Source organism: Rutidosis leptorrhynchoides, chromosome 7, assembly GCF_046630445.1.
Source record: "Rutidosis leptorrhynchoides isolate AG116_Rl617_1_P2 chromosome 7, CSIRO_AGI_Rlap_v1, whole genome shotgun sequence".
Lineage (NCBI taxonomy): Eukaryota > Viridiplantae > Streptophyta > Magnoliopsida > Asterales > Asteraceae > Rutidosis > Rutidosis leptorrhynchoides.
The window spans coordinates 15817176-15842866 of NC_092339.1; the positions used below are offsets into that span (position 1 = coordinate 15817176).

At 30.0% G+C, this 25691-nt stretch overlaps 1 protein-coding gene across 1 annotated transcript; it reads right to left on the reverse strand.

Moving 5' to 3' along the window:
* Positions 1-2069: 2069 nt before the first annotated feature.
* Positions 2070-3418, reverse strand: LOC139858393 (shikimate O-hydroxycinnamoyltransferase-like). Its single transcript, XM_071847246.1, has one exon. It carries the CDS (start codon positions 3416-3418, stop codon positions 2090-2092), a length of 1329 nt encoding a protein of 442 aa, XP_071703347.1. The 3' UTR covers positions 2070-2089.
* Positions 3419-25691: the final 22273 nt, after the last annotated feature.

Consider the following 25691-nt stretch of genomic DNA (forward strand, 5'->3'; position numbering starts at 1 on the left):
AATCCGCCAACAGTGCAGGTGCGCGACGCGCACACCTACACCTGCGCGGCGCGCACAAAGGCCTGAGCAGGTTCCAAGCTTTTCTTTTACACCTCAGTCCACACACCTTATGTACATCATAAATATTCCGTGTACAATAAATACCTGGGTCTTACAATAGAATAATTATACAACTCATTTGCTGCAAAATAATGTAACGAACTTCCGGAATTATTTGTTTTTGAATAGAAAAATAGTCACGCTTTACCATGATATGTTAACTAGAAATTGACCCTGTCCATGGGCTAAATAATTGGAATGAGAAAAAAATTTAAAAATAAAATCATATGACAAATATGACAAAATAGTTAACCTCATATTGACATCATCACGAAGTCAGAAAAAAGTTTTTAAAAATAAAATCATAATGATAAAATAGCTAACGTCCTATTGACATCATCACGACGTCAACGTTAGCTTACTATGCTTATTGGTCATTTTGTGATTTAACATGGTTGACTATGGTTGACTATTATTATTATTATTATTATTATTATTATTATTATTATTATTATTATTATTATTATTGTTATATATAGTAAAATGCTGGATATAATATAACTTAGAGTAATTTACGACAGATGACTAATTCAGAAGCAAGTTTTGAAACTAGACGTATGGACCGCTGGAATATAAAATTTACCCGGCGGTAACCATTCATTAAGCGACAAGTTTATTTCTCTACCGTTGGTCCCACAATTTGATGAACGTATACTGGTTGACAATGGGCGGGAAAAAACGTTCGATGGTACCCCCGGAATAGGTAAAATGACCCGGCGGTACCAGCGGGTTTTCGTGCTAAACTGTTATACCTTCTTCTGCAACCTTTTTCATTTTGTAAACTCAGTTTTAGACTCTTAATGTCAACCAATAAGGGATGAGGGTGTAAATACATGACTTTTGCTAAATGTCTTTCATTAACTGGTTGGTTCACTAAGGAAAATGTTAGCTAACTTTGAGTATCTTTGTGTCATATGATCCGTTGTAAGCCTTGTTCGACATTGGGAATAAATGCATCTTAATTGCATATATGCACAACGTGAGGTCTTGTTATTGTGTATTAACTGCAAATTTTCATACTTACCATATGTATATCCAATATCTAAAAACCATATGTATATCTAATATCTAAAAGCGAGCTTATAGAAGAACAGTAGCACACCAATACCATTTTATGCATCAGATATGCTTTAAGCTAGCTTTTCATGGAATATAATATCATCTTTATCTGGAGTTAATGTGTGCCAAAAATTTGAATCGCTACCGCTAGTACCGCGGGCCAAATTCGCATTCCGGCGGTACCACCGAACCATTGTTTCCCACCCACTGCAACGCGGTAGAGGTTTCAGGTTAATATTATTATTATTATTGATCCGCTGGGTGATGCCGATACTATCGTTCTGAAAAAATGTTATAATAATAAAACTTTCGATCTACCTAACTCCCATCGTTTATCTGTTAGATAATAAGTTAGGCCCAACCCGATTGTGAGTTTGGGTCCATTAGGTTTTTAGGGTTATGAAGTGTATATATAGTGGCTAATGTAATCAATAATATTCACGGGTTTTTAATCGGCGTGGGGCTGAGCCGCCTAGCTTAACTAGCTTTCAAACGCAGAAAAAAAAGAGAATATAGTCAAAAATCTTTTTTTTTTGCAGCATTGAAGAATATCGGTATCGTCGACAAAGTTTTTAGAAAAATATGATTTTTTTCAAAAAAATATATACAATTGAGATTATTAATTAGGTTTGGAACCTATGTTAAAATATAGGTCTTGTTTGACATTTTCAAATCAAGTTGCCTAAAGTTAATATATAAGTTAAGAGGAAATTTCACTCTGCAACCAATCCAACGAATTCAAGTCTCAATGCACAATTCCATAATGTTTGACGGAAAAAATCAAACTTTGAGGGAGGAATAGCCCAAAAACTTAAATATAAGTTTTTAGGTTCTTTTTTATTGCAATGTATGATATGATGATGATATTGGCATGCACCTATTAATTATCAGTAAGAAAATACAAAACGATAATAAATCATAAGGTTTACAATTAAAGTTTTGATGAATCATTTATGAAAATTTCATAGAAGATGTTGCTGAAGAGCTTCATGTGTTGAGCTTGCAGCGACAAGACAACCGAAATGCTCCCGTCATTGATCGGGTTTGGTATCACATAACAGATACCTTCAAATGCGATCGAAGTGGGGCCCATGAATATAGGCTGGCCCCATCCAAAATCCACATCATAAACTGAGAGCCCTGTCCAACTACTTATTCCAAGATTCGGATATCTAAACATATTGGCACCCTGACTCACAGCCATAATATCGGGCTGTAATTCCAAATAGTCGATCGCTGACCTGTAATAAGCGTTATTCCTCAATACTATCGTGTCATGGATTTTATTAGCAGCATACCACATTGGGTTTGATTGAAGCTCGCCTACTACCTCCGTAGTGGGGACCACTAAGATAACATTCCCAAAATAGCCCGGTGGTAAAGCAGGCTCAAGACGAGTCCGCCCATCAACCGGTATGACAAGTGTTGTGACCTGATCATCTAGTAGGCCGCGAGCTTTACATACCGACCTCCATATATGAGCCGCAAGCATTTCAAACGAACCATAGATGTTCGTGTTGCCACCTTCTTTAGATTTTGCTTTGATTACGTTGAGTTGGTCTCGTGTCAACTTAAAAATGGAGGCAATTGGGGTTTCATCTGATTCGTCTTTGAGCGATGATGATTTTGTTGGTGGATAGGGACACGGACGGTATTCTGTGTGCTCGAAGATAGGTTGTGGTGGGTCCCGAGCACGAAGAACTGTCCGGTCTATGAAAGGTTGAAGAGTAAGGTCAACGCCACGAACCATATCGGACCATGATTTAATAAAGTGCAACTCGGCTACACCGTCTGCAACAAAATGGTGCAAACCGATTCCAACCGAAACTCCCCCACATTTGAAATGAGTTACCTGGGTTATCAACAGAGGACACGATTCGATTCCTAGCGAGCAATCAACGTTCGGAGTGAGTTTCTGGAGCTCCAACGAAGGTGAAAAGTCACCGAAATCTTCGATCACACCATCAGACTCAGCCTCCACAAACAACACGCCTTGTTCTTGACAATCAATCACAAATCTCCCATGTTTGTCTTTCTTGAATCGTCCTGCCATTGGGTAAAACGCAACTAACGCTTTACTAAGACCGTCCTTGATCAATTTCGTATCAAAAAAGTTGACAGCGCCATTGGGCCGGTAAAAATACGCAATCAGTGTGTAAAAATTTGGGACCGTTAGGTCGATGGTAGATAGATATAGGTTTGTTGCCGCCGTCTTCTCTGCTGGTTTCACGATGGTGGATTTTTTTATTTGGATCTTCATAACTTCACTCAAAATACTCAAATAATACTCCGTAACGTTCAGATTTGTAATGACACAATACGTATGAAGCGATGATACTGATATACAAAGTGTGTTGTAAGTTGTAACTGCTTCATTTAATTAGCCGCTTATAGACTTACCTAATTGTTGCCATTTTGGATAACATTAATTTTAGTTTTAAATGGTTCTGTAGTTTTTAACGATGACAAATTGACAATTGACAACTAGTATTTCAATTCAATTTCAATTTCAAATTTCAATGTTGTTAATGGGTTAATGCTTCAATTTTCAATTTGAAATGCTAGTTGTCAATTTTACACTGGATCCATCGCGGTCTTAAAATACATCGGTGACGGAGACGTGGCACTAATGACGCCGCTTGACACCACTAACGCGGCTTCACCCATGACAATTGGGCGGCGTTAGTCAAGATGGTGATAGAAGGGACGAGCGGCGTTTGTCTATTTATTATCCAATCGGAATTTTACAAGTATATATTTATATTATTAATTTTTTTTATTCGCCTAAATTTCAATCATATTTTAATATATCAAAATTGGTGGATCCTTTTTGACATTCCCCACTAGGGAAAGTGGCAGCATGACCTTTGTCACAAAGCCAAAAAGTGCATTCTCTGACTCTACGTCATAGTCATACATTTCGATTAGTCAAGTTTGTACGTGTCGATAGGCGTAAGAACAATCCGAGATATATCATGTAGGAATTAATATTTATAGTTGTGAGCCTAAATATCTTTCTATATTAATCCTAAAGGTTAATAGTGGAAAGTATGACCTATAATCATTCTTTTTCGATTTTCGTTTGTATGACAACCCGGAATTTCCGACTAAATTTAAACCTAACTTCGACTAATTCCGACGATTCACGAACAATTATTAGTAAATAATAATGCATTAATATTAATATATTATATTAATATTAGTATTATTATTAATATAATAATTAACAATATTATCATTAATTATTATTATTATTTGTAATCATTATTATCAGTATTGTTATTATCAAAATTATTATCATTATCATTACTATTCATTATTTATTATTATTATGATTAATGTGATTATTAATATCATTAACATAATTTATATTATTATCATTATTATTATAAAGAGTATTATCATTACTAATATTATTATTATTAGTATTATTATTGTTGTTACATTAATACAACTTATTTATAATATTATTATTATTATTATTATTAGTATCATTATTATACTTGATAATAATATTATAATTATTATTAATTATTATTATCATTATAATTATTATGATTAATATTTATTATTAACATTATTATTATAAATTTATTAAAAAAAAAAGATGATACAGACTGTTTTAGGTAGCCATTTTTATTCTTTTTATTTATCAAATCTTATCTGCTTCTGCCTTTACTATATTTTTAAAAAAGTAATTAGGTATAACCATTCAGGCTTGCCTGAGTGGCCACCGAGTTGCCCAATGAAGCACATCACCCGGGTTCAATTTCTGGCCATGCCAAATTGTTCAAAAAAGGAGTGTGACTAGAGGGTGCGCATAATGCGCAATTCACCCGGTGCCAGGTCTCGCGCTCGGGGGGCTTGATTACCCGAGGTTTTACCTTCTATGGAGGAGCCAATGTGCTCGTTCATAGGAGGGTTTCCTCGCTTACCCAAAAAAAAATCTTATCTGCCTTTACTATATTTTTATAAAAGTAATTAGGTATTATTAGGTGTATCGGTTTCTTTTTAATTTTTTCAATCGTGACTGCCTTTAATTTTTATTCTGGATCGCGATTCATTGTTGACAATGTGCAACACAAAACAAATTATTGTTAGTTGATCACACATTATATATATATATATATATATATATATATATATATATATATATATATATATATATATATATATATATATATATATATTGCTGTTAATTGTTGAAGAAAGTAGAATCATTTATTTATTTATTTATTTTTAAACAGCTCGATGCACCTCTGTTCATCATTTTATCAAAACCTCGATTTCGATTTTAATTTCAAAATCATTGAATGCAGTTTTGTTAGGATTATCATACTCAAGGTAGCTGCAAAATATCAAGTTCCAATTCATCGTATCGAAGTCGAATTTTGGAGTCAAAGTTTCGGTTTTAAAAGTCAAAAAAATTGTTCATCCTAAAATTCGAAATTTCTATTATGTTTTAAATTTAATTGACGAGTTGGAAAGTTTCTAAGAACGAATTACAACCTTTTTCATGTAGAAATCATGAGCTAAAACTACTTAATTTTCGAAATTGCTGTTTGAGTTCATCGTCGACTATTTTTTTTGCTGTTACAGTTTATATTTTTGTTTTTCTGTTGATCCAATTCAACAAAAACCATTCGTATCTGTTTCAAATAAAATACTTAAACCCAAACAAATAATTGCTGTTACGAATTGGTGAAGAATCAGACGAGTTATTAAATGAAGAAGAAGAAAGAACAGAAAAGACGGATTATATATAATTAAATCGAGTATTAATCAGAAAAACAAGTGACAGAGCAGTGGTTTAGGAGTGTTTACGGGTTTCGAGAGGTCACGGGTTCGAATCCCGTCTTGGGCATTTTTTTTAGAAAGGGCTCCTAAGGTAGTTTTCATCTTTTATTATTATTATTATTATTATTATTATTATTATTATTATTATTATTATTATTATTATTATTATTATTATTATTATTATTATTATTATTATTATTATTATTATTATTATTATTATTATTATTATTATTATTATTATTATACTAGCATAAGAATTAACGATCAATTATTATTATTGTTATTATAAGTATTATTAATATTATCATTATTATTATTAATATGATATTTAGTATTATTATTTATTAAACTTATTATCATTATTATCATTAGTAGTAAATTATTAAATTGGTAGTTATTATTATCAGTATCATTATTTTAAATCCGTCATTATTATTAAAAATTAGTATTATCATTATTATTATTAATATTACAAAGTATCACTAATAAAATTGTCATTTAAACATTAATATTAGTATTATTATATTATTACTGAAATTTCTATTAAAACTATTATTATTACTAAAATTACTTTTATTATTAAAAGTATTATATTTATTAAAACTATCATTTTATCTTATCATTTATATTAAAGTTATTATTATTAAAAGAATTATTATTTTCAAAATTATCATTTTAACATTTTTATTGAAAACATCATTTTTAATAAAATTGTCATTTTTATTATTATCATTGTTATTATTAACAATACTTTATCAAATAAATACTTATATATATATATATATATATATATATATATATATATATATATATATATATATATATATATATATATATATAGAAATATATAACAATTGAAATAATATATATAAACTTGTTCGATTACAAGTATATGTGTTAATATATATACTTGATATAGGTTCGTGAATCCGAGGACAACTCTGCACTTGTTCAGATCCATCATACTCGTAAAATACGAAATACAGTATCGTGAGTTTTCATAGCTCCGTTTTTACATATATTTTTGGGCTGAGAATACATGCGCAACTTTTATAACTATTTTATACGTTAGACACAAGTACCAACTGTTAAACTATGCTATACCTGGCTATGTCCAGCAAAGTCCCTACAGTGATATTTTTAATTGCTCGTTAAATGCATTCTTAATTATTGGGGGTAGGCCTATCGGGAGTAACGTCCCCGATACATTTGACTAAGTTTTTGTATTGCTTAATAATGAGATTAAACTGACAAGGACAGAACAACTTGTCATTGGGGCAAACTTTAAACGTTTAGTCTAAATATCACGAACTGGCATAACTTTTTGATCTGCGAGATCAACTTCTATAAAAATCTTGTGGTCTATATCTATTACTGAAATTATTATTTATGATAAACCTATGAACTCACTCAACCTCATGTTGACACTTTAAAGCATGTTTATTCTCAGGTTCTACATAATGCTTCCGCTGTGTACTTGCTAATTGAAAGCAACATTTCAACGAGTCATTCATGGATAATTTGAAAGACTTGCATTTGCTAATTTGATGATGATTGCTTGCTATGCTTGGAGTCTTCATTACATATCATATCAATTAAAGACATTTAATGCGTTGTTCATTAAATACAATGTAATCTATTTATCTTCCGCTGCAAAACTCAATAAACCGTCTCATATAGAGTCGTTCTCGTTTATACAACTGTAATTTGATATAATTAGTCACAAATATCCCAGGCCCTATTTGGGGGTGTGATAGAGATTGGTATCAGAGCAGTTTTGTTGTAGAGAACCAGGATTGCATTTTAAGTGTACCTTATACAATTAGGTACCTTAGCAATGTAGGACTACAACTTTCCTTGATCGTAGTGCTTTTAATTGTTGCCTTTAATTGATAAATGCTATACTATACTTTAGAAACTTTACTTATCTTAGAATGCTGAGCCAACCTAAGAACTCTGCTCACTTTCCTAAGTACTATCCAATTACGCCACCGTATTTAAATGCAACACCATAATTTCAGAAATTCTTGACATTCCTATGTCATTTATCATGGTTTTGTGTATTACATATGTATTACATGAAATATTATCCATGATTTTTGAAACTCCTATAATTGTTACTATTCATACTCAAACGTATATAACTCCCTGTTATATATCACGTTCCTATATGCCTTATGCCTTTATGCATCGGTTTGCGAACCGGAAAATGTCATTGGGTTATCACAGTATACGAATTGAAAGTCTTTAATCGAAAGATTATTAGATTACATACTTATCATGTTATTATCTTGACACGTCATACCGCCATTATTGCATAAATGGAGTATAGACACATCATATCTTATCATATCTATCCCAATAGACTTTGTCTAACATTTTTCCTAAATTTATTCCGTAAATTACGGAAATCTTCTTGCTATATATACGTATTCAAGGAGACGAATATATCATTCAGTATCCAACAACCATTTCATATCAAACCCTATTCCAAACACATAATATGGATTTCTCACTTGATTCCTCGAGCTCCACCGACAGCGTAACCGGAACAAATGTGTGACGACCCGAAATTTTTTGACCAAATTTAAACTAAATCTTTATGTGATCTCGACACGATAAGCAAAGTCTGAATGTTGAGTCTCAAAAATTTTTGAACTGTTTTAATATATATATATATTTATTTATTATAACTTGAAACTATAACATATAATATAGTTGTTAGAATTAATGATGCAAGATAGTTTATGATATAAAATAAAAATTTGTAATTAAAATGTAATTATATATATAGTATTTGAAATATATAAACTTTGATTACTTTATTTAGAAATATACATTTTAATTTTCTTAGTTAATAACGGATGCTTATATATACAAGTGTGGGTTACTATATATAAAAAATATATAAATTTTTATACAGGAATATTATATTTATATTGTAATGAATGTATATAATTTATAAATTAATTAATAAATAGTACATGTAGAAATTTATAACATTTCATTCTATATGAGTATGTATATGTTAATAATAAATTGTTATATTATTATTACTTTCAATATTAATATTTGTATTAATAATACTATTATTTTAAATATATAACATATAGATATGAAAATTGCTATATATAAATCGTTATATTAATATTATTAGCAATATTAATATTATTATTATTAATAGTAATATTATTATAATTAGTATTATTATTATTATCATTATCAACATTATTATTATTATTATTATTATTATTATTATTATTTTATTATTTAAAATTAACAGTAATATTATTTTTAATATATTTATTTATTATAAATAATAAATATAAAGCATAAAAACAAATAATCTATATAGTTTGAATAATTCAATCCTTATATATCACGATCGAAACTGTGCAAAATTTTGTTTTCAGTCCTTTGTCATGAATCAAATATCAGTAATCAAACAAAAGGGTGATTGAATTGGTTAGACGTCCCTATTTTTTATTTTTTTTTATTTTTTTCTCTTATATATTTATGTATCTGTGAAATTCTGTCGAACCAATTCACCACTAAAAATCAAACAACTTCAGTTGTTAAGTGTTACCCATCAACCTAAACTATCAATCATCAATTATAAGTGCTCCTATCTATCGAATTATTCAGATGTTTTAAGAGAAATCAGGTTCGTCCCTCTGTTCTTATTATGCTTTAATCATTAAATCAATTTGGAAGCAATCTTCAAAAATCTAAAAATGTAGGATTACTAGGAATCTTTTGGTTGAACTATTCTCAAAAAAATTCAGCTTCTAATTCCTCAAATGGTTTACGAATTTCGCAGTCAAAGTTTAAATTCAGAAAAAGTCAACATCTTGTTCATTCTAAAATTTGAAAGCTTTTTGATGTTTCAAAATCAATTGACGAATCACGAAGATTCTATGAGTGAATTACTATCTCTTTCATGTATAAATTTTTGTATGAAAACGTCCAGAAATCGTAATCAAAGTTTGAGTTGTCTTTTGTTTTCATGAAGTACAACAGCAGCAGAAGTATAATTTTGTTTTTTTTCAAACGACTGCTGTTGTTCTTCAGTTTATATTTTATTTTCGTAATCACAATTACTAGATGCTTCTGGTTCCATTTAACATTCTAATTTAAATCGTAAATTGATTAATATGATGAAGTGGATTTCTGTCGATTGGTTAAAAGAAGAAGAAGGAGTCAAGAAGTAAACGGGTTATATAAGTTTAGCAGTCAAATATAATCAGAAAAACAGATATAGTGTTGGTTAGAGGGTGTGTCGGGTTTCAAGAGGTCTTGGGTTCGATCCCTGCTAGGGGCAGTTTCTTTTTGAAATGGCTTTTAAAGGTAGTTTTATGACTTTTATTATTATTATTATTATTATTATTATTATTATTATTATTATTATTATTATTATTATTATTATTATTTTTATTATTATTATTATTATTATTATTATTATTATTATTATTATTATTATTACTATTATTATTATTATTATTATTATTATTATTATTATTATTATTATTATTATTGTCATTGATTATTATTATCATTGTTAATAATTATTATTATGATATAAATTATTATTATTACTAATTATACGACTATTATCATTGCTAATATAATTAATGTTATTAATACTATTGTTATTACTAAGTATATTTTTTATTAATATTAGTATTTATCGTCTAAACACCCTTATTAATATTATTATTAACATGATGACTAAAGTTAATATTAAAAATATAATTATTATTATTACTATTAAAATTATCATCATTAGTATTAAAATGACCGGTAAAAGTATTGCTATTATTATTACTAACATTAGTATTGGAATTAACCTTATTATTTTCAGTAATACTAGTATTAATATCATTGTTATAGTTATTAAGATTATTATGATTATTATTAACATAAGTATCATTAGTAACAATATCATTATTATTATTATTATTATTATTATTATTATCATTATTAATTAAGTTATTATTATTATCACTAGTAAAACATTAATGTCAAAACTATCATTTTTAACAAATAAATATTTTGTACATAAAAACACACTTATTATATATACTATAATTATATTGATATTCCATATAACTATATGAGAAACATATTATCATTATATATATATAGTTACATATAACAAACTAAGTATTTTTAATATGATACTAAATATATATAAATATTAATATAACTATAATTATCATTTTAGATATATATACAAAATAAATATATATAACACATAATTTGAAATAAAATATAAATATATAATTTTTAAATGAAATTTAGTATAAATTTTATATAACCATAACTACATAAATAACATATATATTAATAAATGAAATTATGTGATGTCCAGTATACGTTTTAATATATATATAAATGATATAGATTCGTGAATCCGAGGCCAACCCTGCATTTGTTCAATATAGTCATATGTATTTTTACTACAAAATACATTAGGTGAGTTTCATTTGCTCCCTTTTTAAATGCTTTTGCAATATATTTTTGGGACTGAGAATACATGCGCTGTTTTATAAATGTTTGATGAAATAGACACAAGTACTTAAAACTACATTCTATGGCTGGATTATTAAACCGAATATGCCCCTTTATAGTCTGGTAATCTAAGAATTAGGGAACATCACTAATTTTGAGAATTAGTGCACCCCTAATTAACGCGAATCCTAAAGATAGATCTATCGGACCCAACAAGCCCCATTCTGGAATTTGGAATGCTTTAGTACTTCGAGTTTATCATGTCCGATGGGTGTCCTGGAATGATGGGGATATTCTATATGCATCTTGTTAAGGTCGGTTACCAGGTGTTCACCATATGAATGATTTTTGTCTCTATGCAGTTTGCGAAATGCCTGATACGAGAATGATGTTTATGAAAATGAAATCTTGTGGTCTATTATACTATCTGAAATGATTATTTATGATAAACTAATGAACTCACTAACCTTTTGGTTGACACTTTAAAGCATGTTTATTCTCAGGTATGAAAGAAATATTCCGCTGTGCATTTGCTCATATTAGAGATATTACTTGGAGTCATTCATGACATATTTCAAAAGACGTTGCATTCGAGTCGTCGAGTTCATCGGGATTATTACTAAGTCAATTATAGTTGAATATATTATGAAATGGTATGCATGCCGTCAACGTTCGATGTAATGAAAGTTTGTCTTTTAAAAATGAATGCAATGTTTGTAAAATGTATCATATAGAGGTCAAGTACCTCGCGATGTAATTAACTATTATGAATCGTTTATAATCGATATGAACGGGGCATTTCAGTTGGTATCAGAGCTGTAGTCTTAGCGAACCAGGTCTACATTAGTGTGTCTAACTGATAAGTTGTTAGGATGCATTAGTGAGTCTGGACTTCGACCGTGTCTGCATGTCAAAAGTTTTGCTTATCATTTAGTGTCAAAAAATATTTATTTATCATCCTTAAAGTCTAGACACATCTTACTGCCTCTATCGCCTAGATAGTGTATAGACAAAACTCATATTGTAGCATATCTGCTAATTCATATCTTAGCGTATCTGTTACTATTACCTTTGCCTGACAGCTTCCGTAGATTCCTCCGTAACTTATGGGATTTTAGTATTATATATGCATATGTAAATTATGTATTGCAGGGTACTAATCTACATCCTATAATCTATTTCTTATCGAAAATCCTTCATCTGATCGTACGAGATGAATCCCTCAACCAGTTCGAATTCCTCGAATTCCGACAGCTATTCATATATGGAGTTTCACCTAAGCTCCGAAAGCAGTGTCACCAGAATGAATCAACCAATCATCTATCCCCAATTCATCTGATGGATTCGAAGTCGACTTAATCAATGGAGACGTGAAGAAGGCGATCCTTTCCGTCAACCGAATTCACCTCTTGGTGAAGAACCTGAAGCACTTACCGGCGAACCCATTCGAAACACCATTTTCACACTCATTTCTAGAGTATCTCGCCACGATTATATTCTATCTAAAATTCTAAACCTTATTCAATCACTCGTTCCGACCGACAATCATCCCGGAATAATATAAGAAGTCAATGAACTTGGCGCTCGAATAATCAATTTGGAGAATATGGTGCAAAATTTACTAGCTTCAGCAACATCATCGACACCAACAGTACCATCAATAAACAGCACCAGTACCATCAACAATCCATGCCTCAACATCTCATTTTGTACCTCGAGTATAATCATCGTTCTACGTATCGTTCTACATCAATTATCTTCGTTCTTCATGATGATTATGTAATCCCTAATGTTTTAGAGATTATGTATTCTAGTTCTAACGGTAAATCAAATGAGATTAATATTATATTAACTCATTAAATCCATGATTACATCTGAAGAAAATATATATGTATATATATTTTCATAAAGATTGTAATTAAAAATTCTTTCGTACAAACTGTTAATGGTGAAAATATTTTAAAGGGTAGGTAATACCCGAGGAATATTTAGATTTCACATTAATAAGTTACACTGTACATTCTTCGAATCTGATTCAACAGTCATTAACTATCCTACTTACATCCACCGATATACGTATTCGTTCACCACAGAATAACCATTTTCATTCAATTTCATATTTGAATTTTGACTTATCAGAATCCAACAAGTGGCATAATGTCACGACCCGGAAAATTTCGACTAATTTTAAACCAAACTCTCGATATGATTTAATATCTTTAACACGATAAGCAAAGTTTGTTAGATTGAGTCTCAAAGATTTTGAACTATTTTATGAATGCAATTACCTTTCGACTGTTTTCAACGATTCACGAATAACTATTTGTAAATATATACACATATATGTGTGTGTGTATGAATGTGTATATAAATACTACTTGGAAATATATAAAATAATATTAAATCTATTTGTTTAAAAATATATAGTATATATTTATGTGATAAAACTTGTTATTTAAAACTAATTATATATAAAGAGAGAGTAAATGGAAAATGAATGATTTCGAGCTTAATTGGCAAACGTCAGTAACACTCAGTTGATGTTTTGTTAGTTTTAATATAGAGATAATACATGTTCATGAATGATTAAAATAAAAGTTGAACTGTAAATTGATTACGAAGATTTTAGTTTTGACAAAAATATTTTTACCTTTTTAATTTAAATATTAGTACTCCGTACATATAAATTGGAACAGAAAATAAATAATCTTTTTGAACCTTTTTGATCAGGTTTCAAACGGTTAATGAGTGAAATAATTAAATATAGTTAATCTAAAAATTTGGGATTTTTAGGAACACTTTTATATGTTAACTGTTTAGCAATTGACTCAATATAATACTCCTTGAACTAATAATATGACAAAACCTTCGGCTGCTTTACTATATCATTTGTAATTACCTTTCTTAAATATCTATCCATATCACACATTTTTTTTATTTATATTAATATTATAAATTATGAGATTACTTTACAGATGTATATTACTATCACTTTGATTTGCCATCACAACTTCCAAAGTTAAACTGTGCTTAATTGGAAAATTCTTTGGGGATTACTGTGCGACACTATACCCTTTTCATTCCATGACACTAATAATTTATATATATATAAATATATACATATAATTCAATTATCTATATATATATATATATATATATATATATATATATATATATATATATATATATATATATATATATATATATATATATATATATATATATATAAACTACACAAAGATATGGAAATGGAAAACGTTTTTCATCTTCTTCTTCGTTTCTGTCGACCAAGGCCACAAACCCGCCACCGGTCATCGCCTTCAAGCCACTCTGCACAACCGTAAACCACCACCCTTATCAACCGTCACCACCTCCCCTCCTTCACTTGAATCACCGCCACCAAGAACCTCCGTCATCACTCTTACTAAAATCTCTCTTCGCATAAACCCATGTGCACACCATCGAGAACCACCCTAATCAAACCCACCACCACCTACGGTCATTTGATCACCACCATCGACTCTTATTACTGTTTTCGTTTGTTGCTACTGTAACACCTTCAGACACCACAAAACTTGCCATAAAACTCACTCCTACTCGTCTATTGTTGCTGCGTTATTGTGCTACGCTGCTACTGCAGCTGTCATTTCTGTGTTCTGTTCGCAGACAGTCCCCACCCACCTGCCACCATCTCTGGCTATAATCTCCATAACCACCGTCATGAACCATCACAACCGATCACCTTCTTCTTCCTCTTTCTCTCTCCATTTCTCTCTCTACCATTATATTTTTATTTTGTTTTCGTTTTACTGGGTCACGATTATTGTTGGTACCCATTTGTTGCTACTGCTATACAAACCCACCATCACTCAAGACTCCTGCAAACCCTGATCGAACCGTTGTTATCATTATTTTTTTTTCTGCTACAGTGACGGGTTAAATGGGAAGACGATGAACAGTACTAAGCTATTGTTGCTCTCCATTTTTTTTTGTTACTCGTTTTATCTGTGTTGAACGCTACTTCTTGATGAAAATACCATCACTTACAAACTACCGATGTTTTGTGGGGTTTAACATTCATATATAAAGATGATGATTTAAGGATAGAGAATAATGATGATGTTGTATTGATTTCGATAATGATGATGATCAAGTAATGATTATGAAGAATTGATGCAGAGATGATGAGGATGATAATGAGACGGTGATGACGTGAACTAAATTACGATGATGTCGGGGTTATAAGGGTGATGGTTATGATGATAGGATGATGATGATAATTGATAAATGGAAGATGATGATGTTCATGATGATATGATGATGATGATGTACGATGATGATGATTGAATGAAGTTGTTCATTTTCTGTTTGTTTTTGTGTGTTCACTATCGACACATTTTTTTCTTTAAATTAAAGGTAGTATTATTATATTTATTATAATTATTATTATTATAATAATTATTATTATTATTATTATTATTATTATTATTATTATTATTATTATTATTATTATTATTATTATTATTATTATTATTATTATTATTATTATTAGTATTATCCTTATTATTGATATTAGTATTTTCATTATTGTTAAAAGTATTTTTATTAAAATGAGTGAAAGTTATCATTTAAAATTATCATCTTTATTAAAATTATCATTAATATTATAAGAATCATTGTTATTATTAAAATTTTCATTATTATTAGAATTATCATTAAAGGTATCAATTTTTTTTATTATCATTATTATTATTAATTTTATCATTATTAATAATACTATCATTATTATTATTATCATTATTATTATTATTATTATTATTATTATTACTATTATTATTATTATTATTATTATTATTATTATTATTATTATTATTATTATTATTATTATTATTATTATTATTATTATTATTATTATTATTATTTTTACAAACAAAAGATAAATATATAAAGATATATATCTATTACATATATTATGTATACTAATACTAGATTTTTAATATATTAACAAATATAATATTATTTATATCACTAATAACAATATATAAACTTGTTCAATTACGGTTATATGTTTTAATATATATATATACTTGATATAGGTCCGTGAATCTGAGGCCAACCCTATATTTGTTCAATGATGTTATATGTATTTTTACTACAAAATACATTATGGTGAGTTTCATTTGCTCCCTTTTTAATTGCTTTTGCAATATATATTTTTGGGCTGAGAATACATGCGCTGCTTTTATAAATATTTACGAAATAGACACAAGTACTTAAAAATATATTCTACGTTGAGTTGTACCACTGGCATATTTCCCTGTTGCTTGGTAACTACTATTTACATGGGTATTGTAAACGCGAATCCTGTTGATAGATCTATCGGGCCTGACAACCCCAACCGGACTGGACGACCAGTATTCAACGGTTGCACAGTACTTCGTTTCGGTGACTACTCTTGGTACAGTGTAGTAAGATTTCATAATAAAGGGAATATGCGACGTTGATTAATAGTTAAGTATGGTTACCAAGTGCTCAACCACTTAGAATGCTTTACATACACTTGCGAGTGTATTATGTTTATGATTATGAAATCTTGTGGTCTATTAATATATTGAAATGATTGTTATGATAAACCTATGAACTCACCAACCTTTTGGTTGACACTTTTAAGCATGTTTATTCTCAGGTACGAATTAAGTATTCCGCTGTGCATTTGCTCAATTGAAAGATATTATTTGGAGTCATTCATGGCATATTTAGGTCGGTACCTCGCAATGGGACCAGATGTGGATGACTTCGTCCAGAGGGATAAGGACGGGTCCTCACAAGTGGTATCAGAGCGGTGGTCTTAGTGAACCAGGTCTTGCATTAGTGTGTCTAACTGATAGTTGTTAGGATGCATTAGCGAGTCTGGACTTCGACCTTAGCTGTATATTATATGTATTGTTTATCATTCCTAGTGGAAAATTTCCTGCTTAGCATTCCTAAGTCTAGACACGTCTTACTGCCTCTATTGCATAGACATGGTATCGATAAATTCATATCTTAGCGTGTCTGTTATTGTTACCTTTGCCTGACAGCTTCCGCAGATTCCTCCGTAACTTATGGGATTGTAGTATTATATATGCATATGTAAATTATGTATTGCAGGGTACTAATCTACATCCTATGATCTATTTTTTTTCGAAAATCCTACATATGATCGTACGAGATGAATTCCTCAACCAGTTCGAATTCCGACAGCTATTCCGATATGGAGTTTCACCTAAGCTCCGAAAGCAGTGTCACCAGAATGAATCAACCAATCATCCATCCCCAATTCATCTGATGGGTTCGTAGTTGACTTAATCAATGGAGACGCGTAGAAGGCGATCCCTTCCACTAATCGAATTAACCTCTTGATGAAGAACCTGAAGCACTTACCGACGGACCTGTTTGTAACACCATTTTCACCCTCATTGCCCAAATATCTCGTCACGATTATATCATAACTCACATTCTAAACCTTATTCATCCGCTCGTTCCTATCGACAACCATCCCGAAATAATAGAAGAAGTCAACAAACTTCGCGCCGGAGTTGTAGCCTTGGAAAAGATGGTGCAAAACGTACCAGCTTCAACAGCATCACCGGCACCAACAGTACCATCAGTAACAACACCAGTACCACCAACAACACAAGTTTCAACATCGCATGCCTCAACATCTCATTCTGTACATCGAGTATAATCATCGTTCTACGTATCGTTCTATCTACTTTATCTTCGTTCTACATATCGTTCTACATCGATTATCTTGCTCGACATGGCGATTATGTAATTTCTAAAGTTTTAGAGATTATGTAATCTAGTATTAACGATAAATCAAATGAGTTTAATATCTTATTGACTCATTAAATCCATGATTACATCTGAAGAAAATATATGTATGTATATTTTCATAAAGATTGTAATTAAAAATTCTTTTGTACCAACTGTTAATGATGAAAATATTTTAACGGGTAGGTAATACCCGAGGAATATTTAGATTTCACATTAATAAGTTACACTGTACATTCTTCAAATCCGATTCAACAGTCATTTACTATCCTACTTACATCCACCGATATACATATCCGTTCACCACAGAATAACCATTGTCATTCAATCTCATATTTAGATTTTGATCTATCAAAATTCAACAAGTGGCATAATGAAGAAAACATTGGACAAAAATAAAATTTGTTAGAAACAAACGAATTAACTAATTGAAATATTGTTAAGAATCCACGCTAACTGTTCCTAGCTAAATGGTTACATTTTATTTATCGCAACTTAATTATCGCAATTTATATTCTCGGAATTTTATTTATCGTCATTTAATTTCTGTTATTTATTTTACGCACTTTAAATATTGGGACACGTATACAAGGTTTTGACATATCATATCGACGCATCTATATATATTATTTGGAATAACCATAGACACTCTATATGCAGTAATGCGAGAGTTAGCTATACAGGGTTGAGGTTGATTCTACAATAATATATATAGTTTGAGTTGTGATCGAGTCTGAGACGTATAAGGGTCATGAAACGTATTAATTAATTCGAATATTATATATTAAACTATATATGAATTATTGGACTGTTAACTGTGGACTATCGACTATGGACGAATAATATTGGACAATTAAAATGAATTAAAATACTGATTATAACATATGAAACTAAATAATTCTTCAAGTTTGCCACTTGATTTCATCTTAAACTTCATTTGAATCTTGACGATTCCAATCCATGTTCAAATCTTTCACGATTCTTGAAAACACCTCGATCGAGAGGATGAACCAGCTGCACTTCATTTACGAAAGAAAAGATTGATGCATATAGTTATGCACCTGAAAACACTTGGAACCTGATTAAACGTTTAACACGTAGTTGTGCTAATTTCTTAGTGTTATTATTACCCAAAATCTTGGTAATCCCTTTCAAAATGGCAAATTTTGTCATAGCTCCAGCAAATCAACTTCGACTTTTCATTACAACCTTATTATAACCTTGATATATATGCGCACTCTTTATTATTACTGAGGAACCTTTTATATTCCACCATATTACCATCAGCGTTTAATCATCTAAAAATACAATTCTCCTGAAACCACCTCGGTTTGATAACCGATGACCCAGATCCGTTAACTTTGAAAATGCTGACGAAGCAGCATGTTGTAGATGGTCTTAATAGCCAAAAGTTGATGATAAAGAAGGAAGTGTTAGGAACGCTCGATAGAAAATTGGGTACTGAAAAATGGATTGAGCTAACCATGAAGGAGAGCAAGGACAAATACAAGGACCAAACCCTATATTCAAAGAATCCAGGTAATTCTGGATCCGATGAAATCTTTAGAGAATATCTTGCTCCGAAGCCATGTTAAAATCTTGCGGAAGATTTTTCTTTATCAACTTTCGAACTTAGAAATTCCAAAATATCATCATAAATATCTTCGATATTTCTGAGGATATTTTCATGAATATTCTTGTCCGAAATTATCTATCTCTTCGCGCTTTCTGTATTCTATTATATTGGAAACTTCTGTAAAATCTAAGAATAAATTATGAATGAATTGTGGAGAAATGTTGGGAACTGAAGCATGAGTTAGTATAATATAATGCGCTTGGCCAACGTGATTATATTACAGTAAGTCATGCTGAGTTTCTAAATGGAACGTGATGATGGTTCACAGTAGATCATACCATCATCATGTGCCATGTCACATAAATCTTTTATTCTAATTAACCTCTGAACATATCAAGAAAATATATACTTGATAGTTCTATTCTCAATGATTCTGGTAAATTGACAAATCAAATCGTGTTATTACATTTTCTTTCTGATTAGAAGATTTCCTTAAATTCCTTGAATTCCGGAAATCCACCATGACTACGTCAAAAATTAAGACGAAACTTTTCACTCTTTTGTGATAGCTTCACTCGTACGCTTCACATGATCAAATCGTTTTATCTATATTAATCAATAATGATGAAACTCTATTTATCAACTCACATTCATCATGAAAACATTTTTATTGTTAGCCATGGCGACCTCGATCAAATTTCGGGACGAAATTTCTTTAACGGGTAGGTACTGTCACGACCCGGAAAATTTTGACTAATTTTAAACCAAACTCTCGATACGATTTAATATCTTTAACACGATAAGCAAAGTTTGTTAGATTGAGTCTCAAAGATTTTGAACTATTTTATTAATGCAATTACCTTTCGACTGTTTTCAACGATTCACGAACAACTATTTGTAAATAGATACACATATATGTGTGTGTGTATGAATGTGTATATAAATACTACTTGGAAATATATAAAATAATATTAAATCTATTTGTTTAAAAATATATAATATATATTTATGTGATAAAACTTGTTATTTAAAACTAATTATATATAAAGAGAGAGTAAATGGAAAATGAATGATTTCGAGCTTAATTGGCAAACGTCAGTAACACTCAGTTGATGTTTTGTTAGTTTTAATATAGAGATAATACATGTTCATGAATGATTAAAATAAAAGTTGAACTGTAAATTGATTACGAAGATTTTAGTTTTGACAAAAATATTTTTACCTTTTTAATTTAAATATTAGTACTCCGTACATATAAATTGGAACAGAAAATAAATAATCTTTTTGAACCTTTTTGATCAGGTTTCAAACGGTTAATGAGTGAAATAATTAAATATAGTTAATCTAAAAATTTAGAATTTTTAGGAACACTTTTATATGTTAACTGTTTAGCAATTGACTCAATATAATACTCCTTGAACTAATAATATGACAAAACCTTCGGCTGCTTTACTATATCATTTTTAATTACCTTTCTTAAATATCTATCCATATCACACGTTTTTTTTATTTATATTAATATTATAAATTATGAGATTACTTTACAGATGTATATTACTATCACTTTGATTTGCCATCACAACTTCCAAACTTAAACTGTGCTTAATTGGAAAATTCTTTGGGGATTACTGTGCGACACTATACCCTTTTCATTCCATGACACTAATAATTTATATATATATATAAATATATACATATATATATAAACTACACAAAGATATGGAAATGGAAAACATTTTTCATCTTCTTCTTCGTTTCTGTCGACCAAGGCCACAAACCCGCCACCGGTCATCGCCTTCGAGCTACTCTGCACAACCGTAAACCACCACCCTTATCAACCGTCACCACCTCACCTCCTTCACTTGAATCACCGCCACCAAGAACCTCCGTCATCACTCTTACTAAAATCTTTCTTCGCATAAACCCATGTGCACACCATCGAGAACCACCCTAATCAAACCCACCACCACCTACGGTCATTTGATCACCACCATCGACTCTTATTACTGTTTCCATTTGCTGCTGCTGTAACACCTTCAAACACCACAAAACTTGCCATAAAACTCACTCCTACTCGTCTATTGTTGCTGCGTTGTTGTGCTACGCTGCTACTGCAGCTGTCATTTCTGTGTTCTGTTCGCAGACAGTCCCCATCCAACCGCCACCATCTCTGGCTATAATCTCCATAACCACCGTCATGAACCATCACAACCGATCACCTTCTTCTTCCTCTTTCTCTCTCCATTTCTCTCTCTACCATTATATTTCTATTTTGTTTTCGTTTTGCTGGGTCACGATTATTGTTGGTACCCATTTGTTGCTACTGCTATACAAACTCATCATCACTCAAGACTCCTACAAACCCTGATCGAACCGTTGTTATCATTATTTTTTTTCTGCTACAGTGACGGGTTAAATGGGAAGACGATGAACAGTACTAAGCTATTGTTGCTCTCCATTTTTTTGTTACTCGTTTTATCTGTGTTGAACGCTACTTCTTGATGAAAATACCATCACTTACAAACTACCGATGTTTTGTGGGGTTTAACATTCATATATAAAGATGATGATTTAAAGATAGAGAATAATGATGATGTTGTATTGATTTCGATAATGATGATGATGATCAAGTAATGATTATGAAGAATTGATGCAGAGATGATGAGGATGATAATGAGACGGTGATGACGTGAACTGAATTACGATGATGTCGGGGTTATAAGGGTGATGGTTATGATGATAGGATGATGATGATAATTGATAAATGGAAGATGATGATGTTCATGATGATATGATGATGATGTACGATGATGATGATTGAATGAAGTTGTTCATTTTCTGTTTGTTTTTGTGTGTTCACTATCGACACATTTTTTTCTTTAAATTAAAGGTAGTATTATTATATTTATTATAATTATTATTATTATTATTATTATTATTATTATTATTATTATTATTATTATTATAATTATTATAATTATTATTATTATTATAATTATTATTATTATTATTATTATTATTATTATTATTAGTATTATCCTTATTATTGATATTACTATTTTCATTATTGTTAAAAGTATTTTTATTAAAATGAGTGAAAGTTATCATTTAAAATTATCATCTTTATTAAAATTATCATTAATATTATAAGAATCATTGTTATTATTAAAATTTTCATTATTATTAGAATTATCATTAAAGGTATCAATTTTTATTATTATTATTAATTTTATCATTATTAATAATACTATCATTATTATTATTATTATTATTATTATTATTATTATTATTATTATTATTATTATTATTATTATTATTATTATTATTATTTTTACAAACAAAAGATAAATATATAAAGATATATATCTATTACGTATATTATGTATAGTAATACTAGATTTTTAATATATTAACAAATATAATATTATTTATATCACTAATAACAATATATAAACTTGTTCAATTACGGTTATATGTTTTAATATATATACTTGATATAGGTCTGTGAATCTGAGGCCAACCCTATATTTGTTCAATGATGTTATATGTATTTTTACTACATAATACATTATGGTGAGTTTCATTTGCTCCCTTTTTAATTGCTTTTGCAATATATATTTTTTGGCCGAGAATACATGCGCTGCTTTTATAAATATTTACGAAATAGACACAAGTACTTAAAAATATATTCTACGTTGAGTTGTACCACTGGCATATTTCCCTGTAGCTTGGTAACTACTATTTACATGGGTATTGTAAACGCGAATCCTGTTGATAGATCTATCGGGCCTGACAACCCCAACCGGACTGGACGACCAGTATTCAACGGTTGCACAATACTTCGTTTCGGTGACTACTCTTGGTATAGTGTAGTAAGATTTCATAATAAAGGGAATATGCGATGTTGATTAATAGTTAAGTATTGTTACCAAGTGCTCAACCACTTAGAATGCTTTACATACACTTGCGAGTGTATTATGTTTATGATTATGAAATCTTGTGGTCTATTAATATATTGAAATGATTGTTATGATAAACCTATGAACTCACCAACCTTTTGGTTGACACTTTTAAGCATGTTTATTCTCAGGTACGAATTAAGTCTTCCGGTGTGCATTTGCTCAATTGAAAGATATTATTTGGAGTCATTCATGGCATATTTAGGTCGGTACCTGGCAATGAGACCAGATGTTGATGACTTCGTCCAGAGGGATAAGGATGGGTCCTCACACATAATTAAGAAAACATTGGACAAAATAAAATTTGTTAGAAATAAACAAATTAACTATGAGAAATTCTGTTAAGAATCCACGCTAACAAAGTCCTAGCTAACTGTTCCTAGTTAACTGTTAATTCCTTATTACATTTATTTATCGAAATTTAATTATCGCAATTTAAATTCTCGCAATTTTATTTATTATCATTTAATTTCTGTTATTTATTTTACGCACTTTAAATATCGGGACACGTATACAAGGTTTTAACATATCATATCGACGCATCTATATATATTATTTGGAATAACCATAGACACTCTATATGCAGTAATGTTCGAGTTAGCTATACAGGGTTGAGGTTAATTCTGAAATGTCCCGTTCATATCGATTAAACGTTTCATATTAATTGATCTCTTTGCGAGGTTTTGACCTCTATATGAGACGTTTTTCAAAGACTGCATTTATTTTTTTTTTTAAAACAAATCATAACCTTTATTTTATCGACAAAATTAAAATGACACTACCTAGATTATCAAGAAATGATAATCTAAAAATATCACACTTACACACTACCAATACATATTGGTTTACAATATTAATATGTTACAACAAAGTAAATCTCGAATGCAGTTTTAAACAATATTATACAAGCATGCTGACACCGAATCTTGTCCATATTTTAACATGCAATAGCGGAAGCTCTTAATAATAACTTGAGAATAAACATGCTTTAAACATCAACAAAAAATGTTGGTGAGTTATAGGTTTAACCTATATATTTATTAAATCGTAATAATAGACCACAAGATTTCCATTTCCATTTTTCAATAACATGCGAACTGCATAAAAACCATTCATATGTTGAACACCTGGTAACCGACATTAACAAAATGCATATAGAATATCCCGAAAACAAAAATTCATCTGTATTAATAACTCGAAGTACTAAAGCATACCATTTTCCAGTATGGGGGGAGTTAGTGCCCGTAGATCTACATTTAGGATTCGCGTCAATTAGGGTGTCTGTTCCCTAATTCTTAGGCTACCAAGCTAAAAGGGTGATATTCGGTATTCATAATCGAACATAGAATGTAATTTCAAGTACTTGTGCCTATTTTGTAAAACCTTTATAAAACTGCATGTATTCTCATCCCAAAAATATTAGATTTAAAAGTGAGACTATCACTCACTTTCACAGATTTTTCCTTCGTCGAAGAATAAGACTTGGCCACTGGTCGATTCATGAACCTATAACAATATGTACATATACATCAAAGTATGATCGAAATATATTTACAACATTTTTATTACGTTTTAAAATGATTTAAGTTTATTAAGTTAGCTGTCCTCGTTAGTAACCTACAACTAGTTGTCCACAGTTAGATGTACAGAAATAAATCGATATATATTATCTTGAATCAATCCACGACCCAGTGTATACACGTCTCAATCTTGATCACAACTCAAAGTATACATATTTTTGGAATCAACCTCAACCCTGTATAGCTAACTCAAACATTACTACATATAGAGTGTCTATGGTTGTTCCAAATAATATATATACATGGGTCGATATGATATGTCAAAACATTGTATACGTATCTATGGTATCCCAA

What these genes read in the sequence shown, in the direction of transcription:
- LOC139858393 (XM_071847246.1), bottom strand. Translation starts at nt 3,418, where the DNA reads ATGAAGATCCAAATAAAAAAATCCACCATCGTGAAACCAGCAGAGAAG.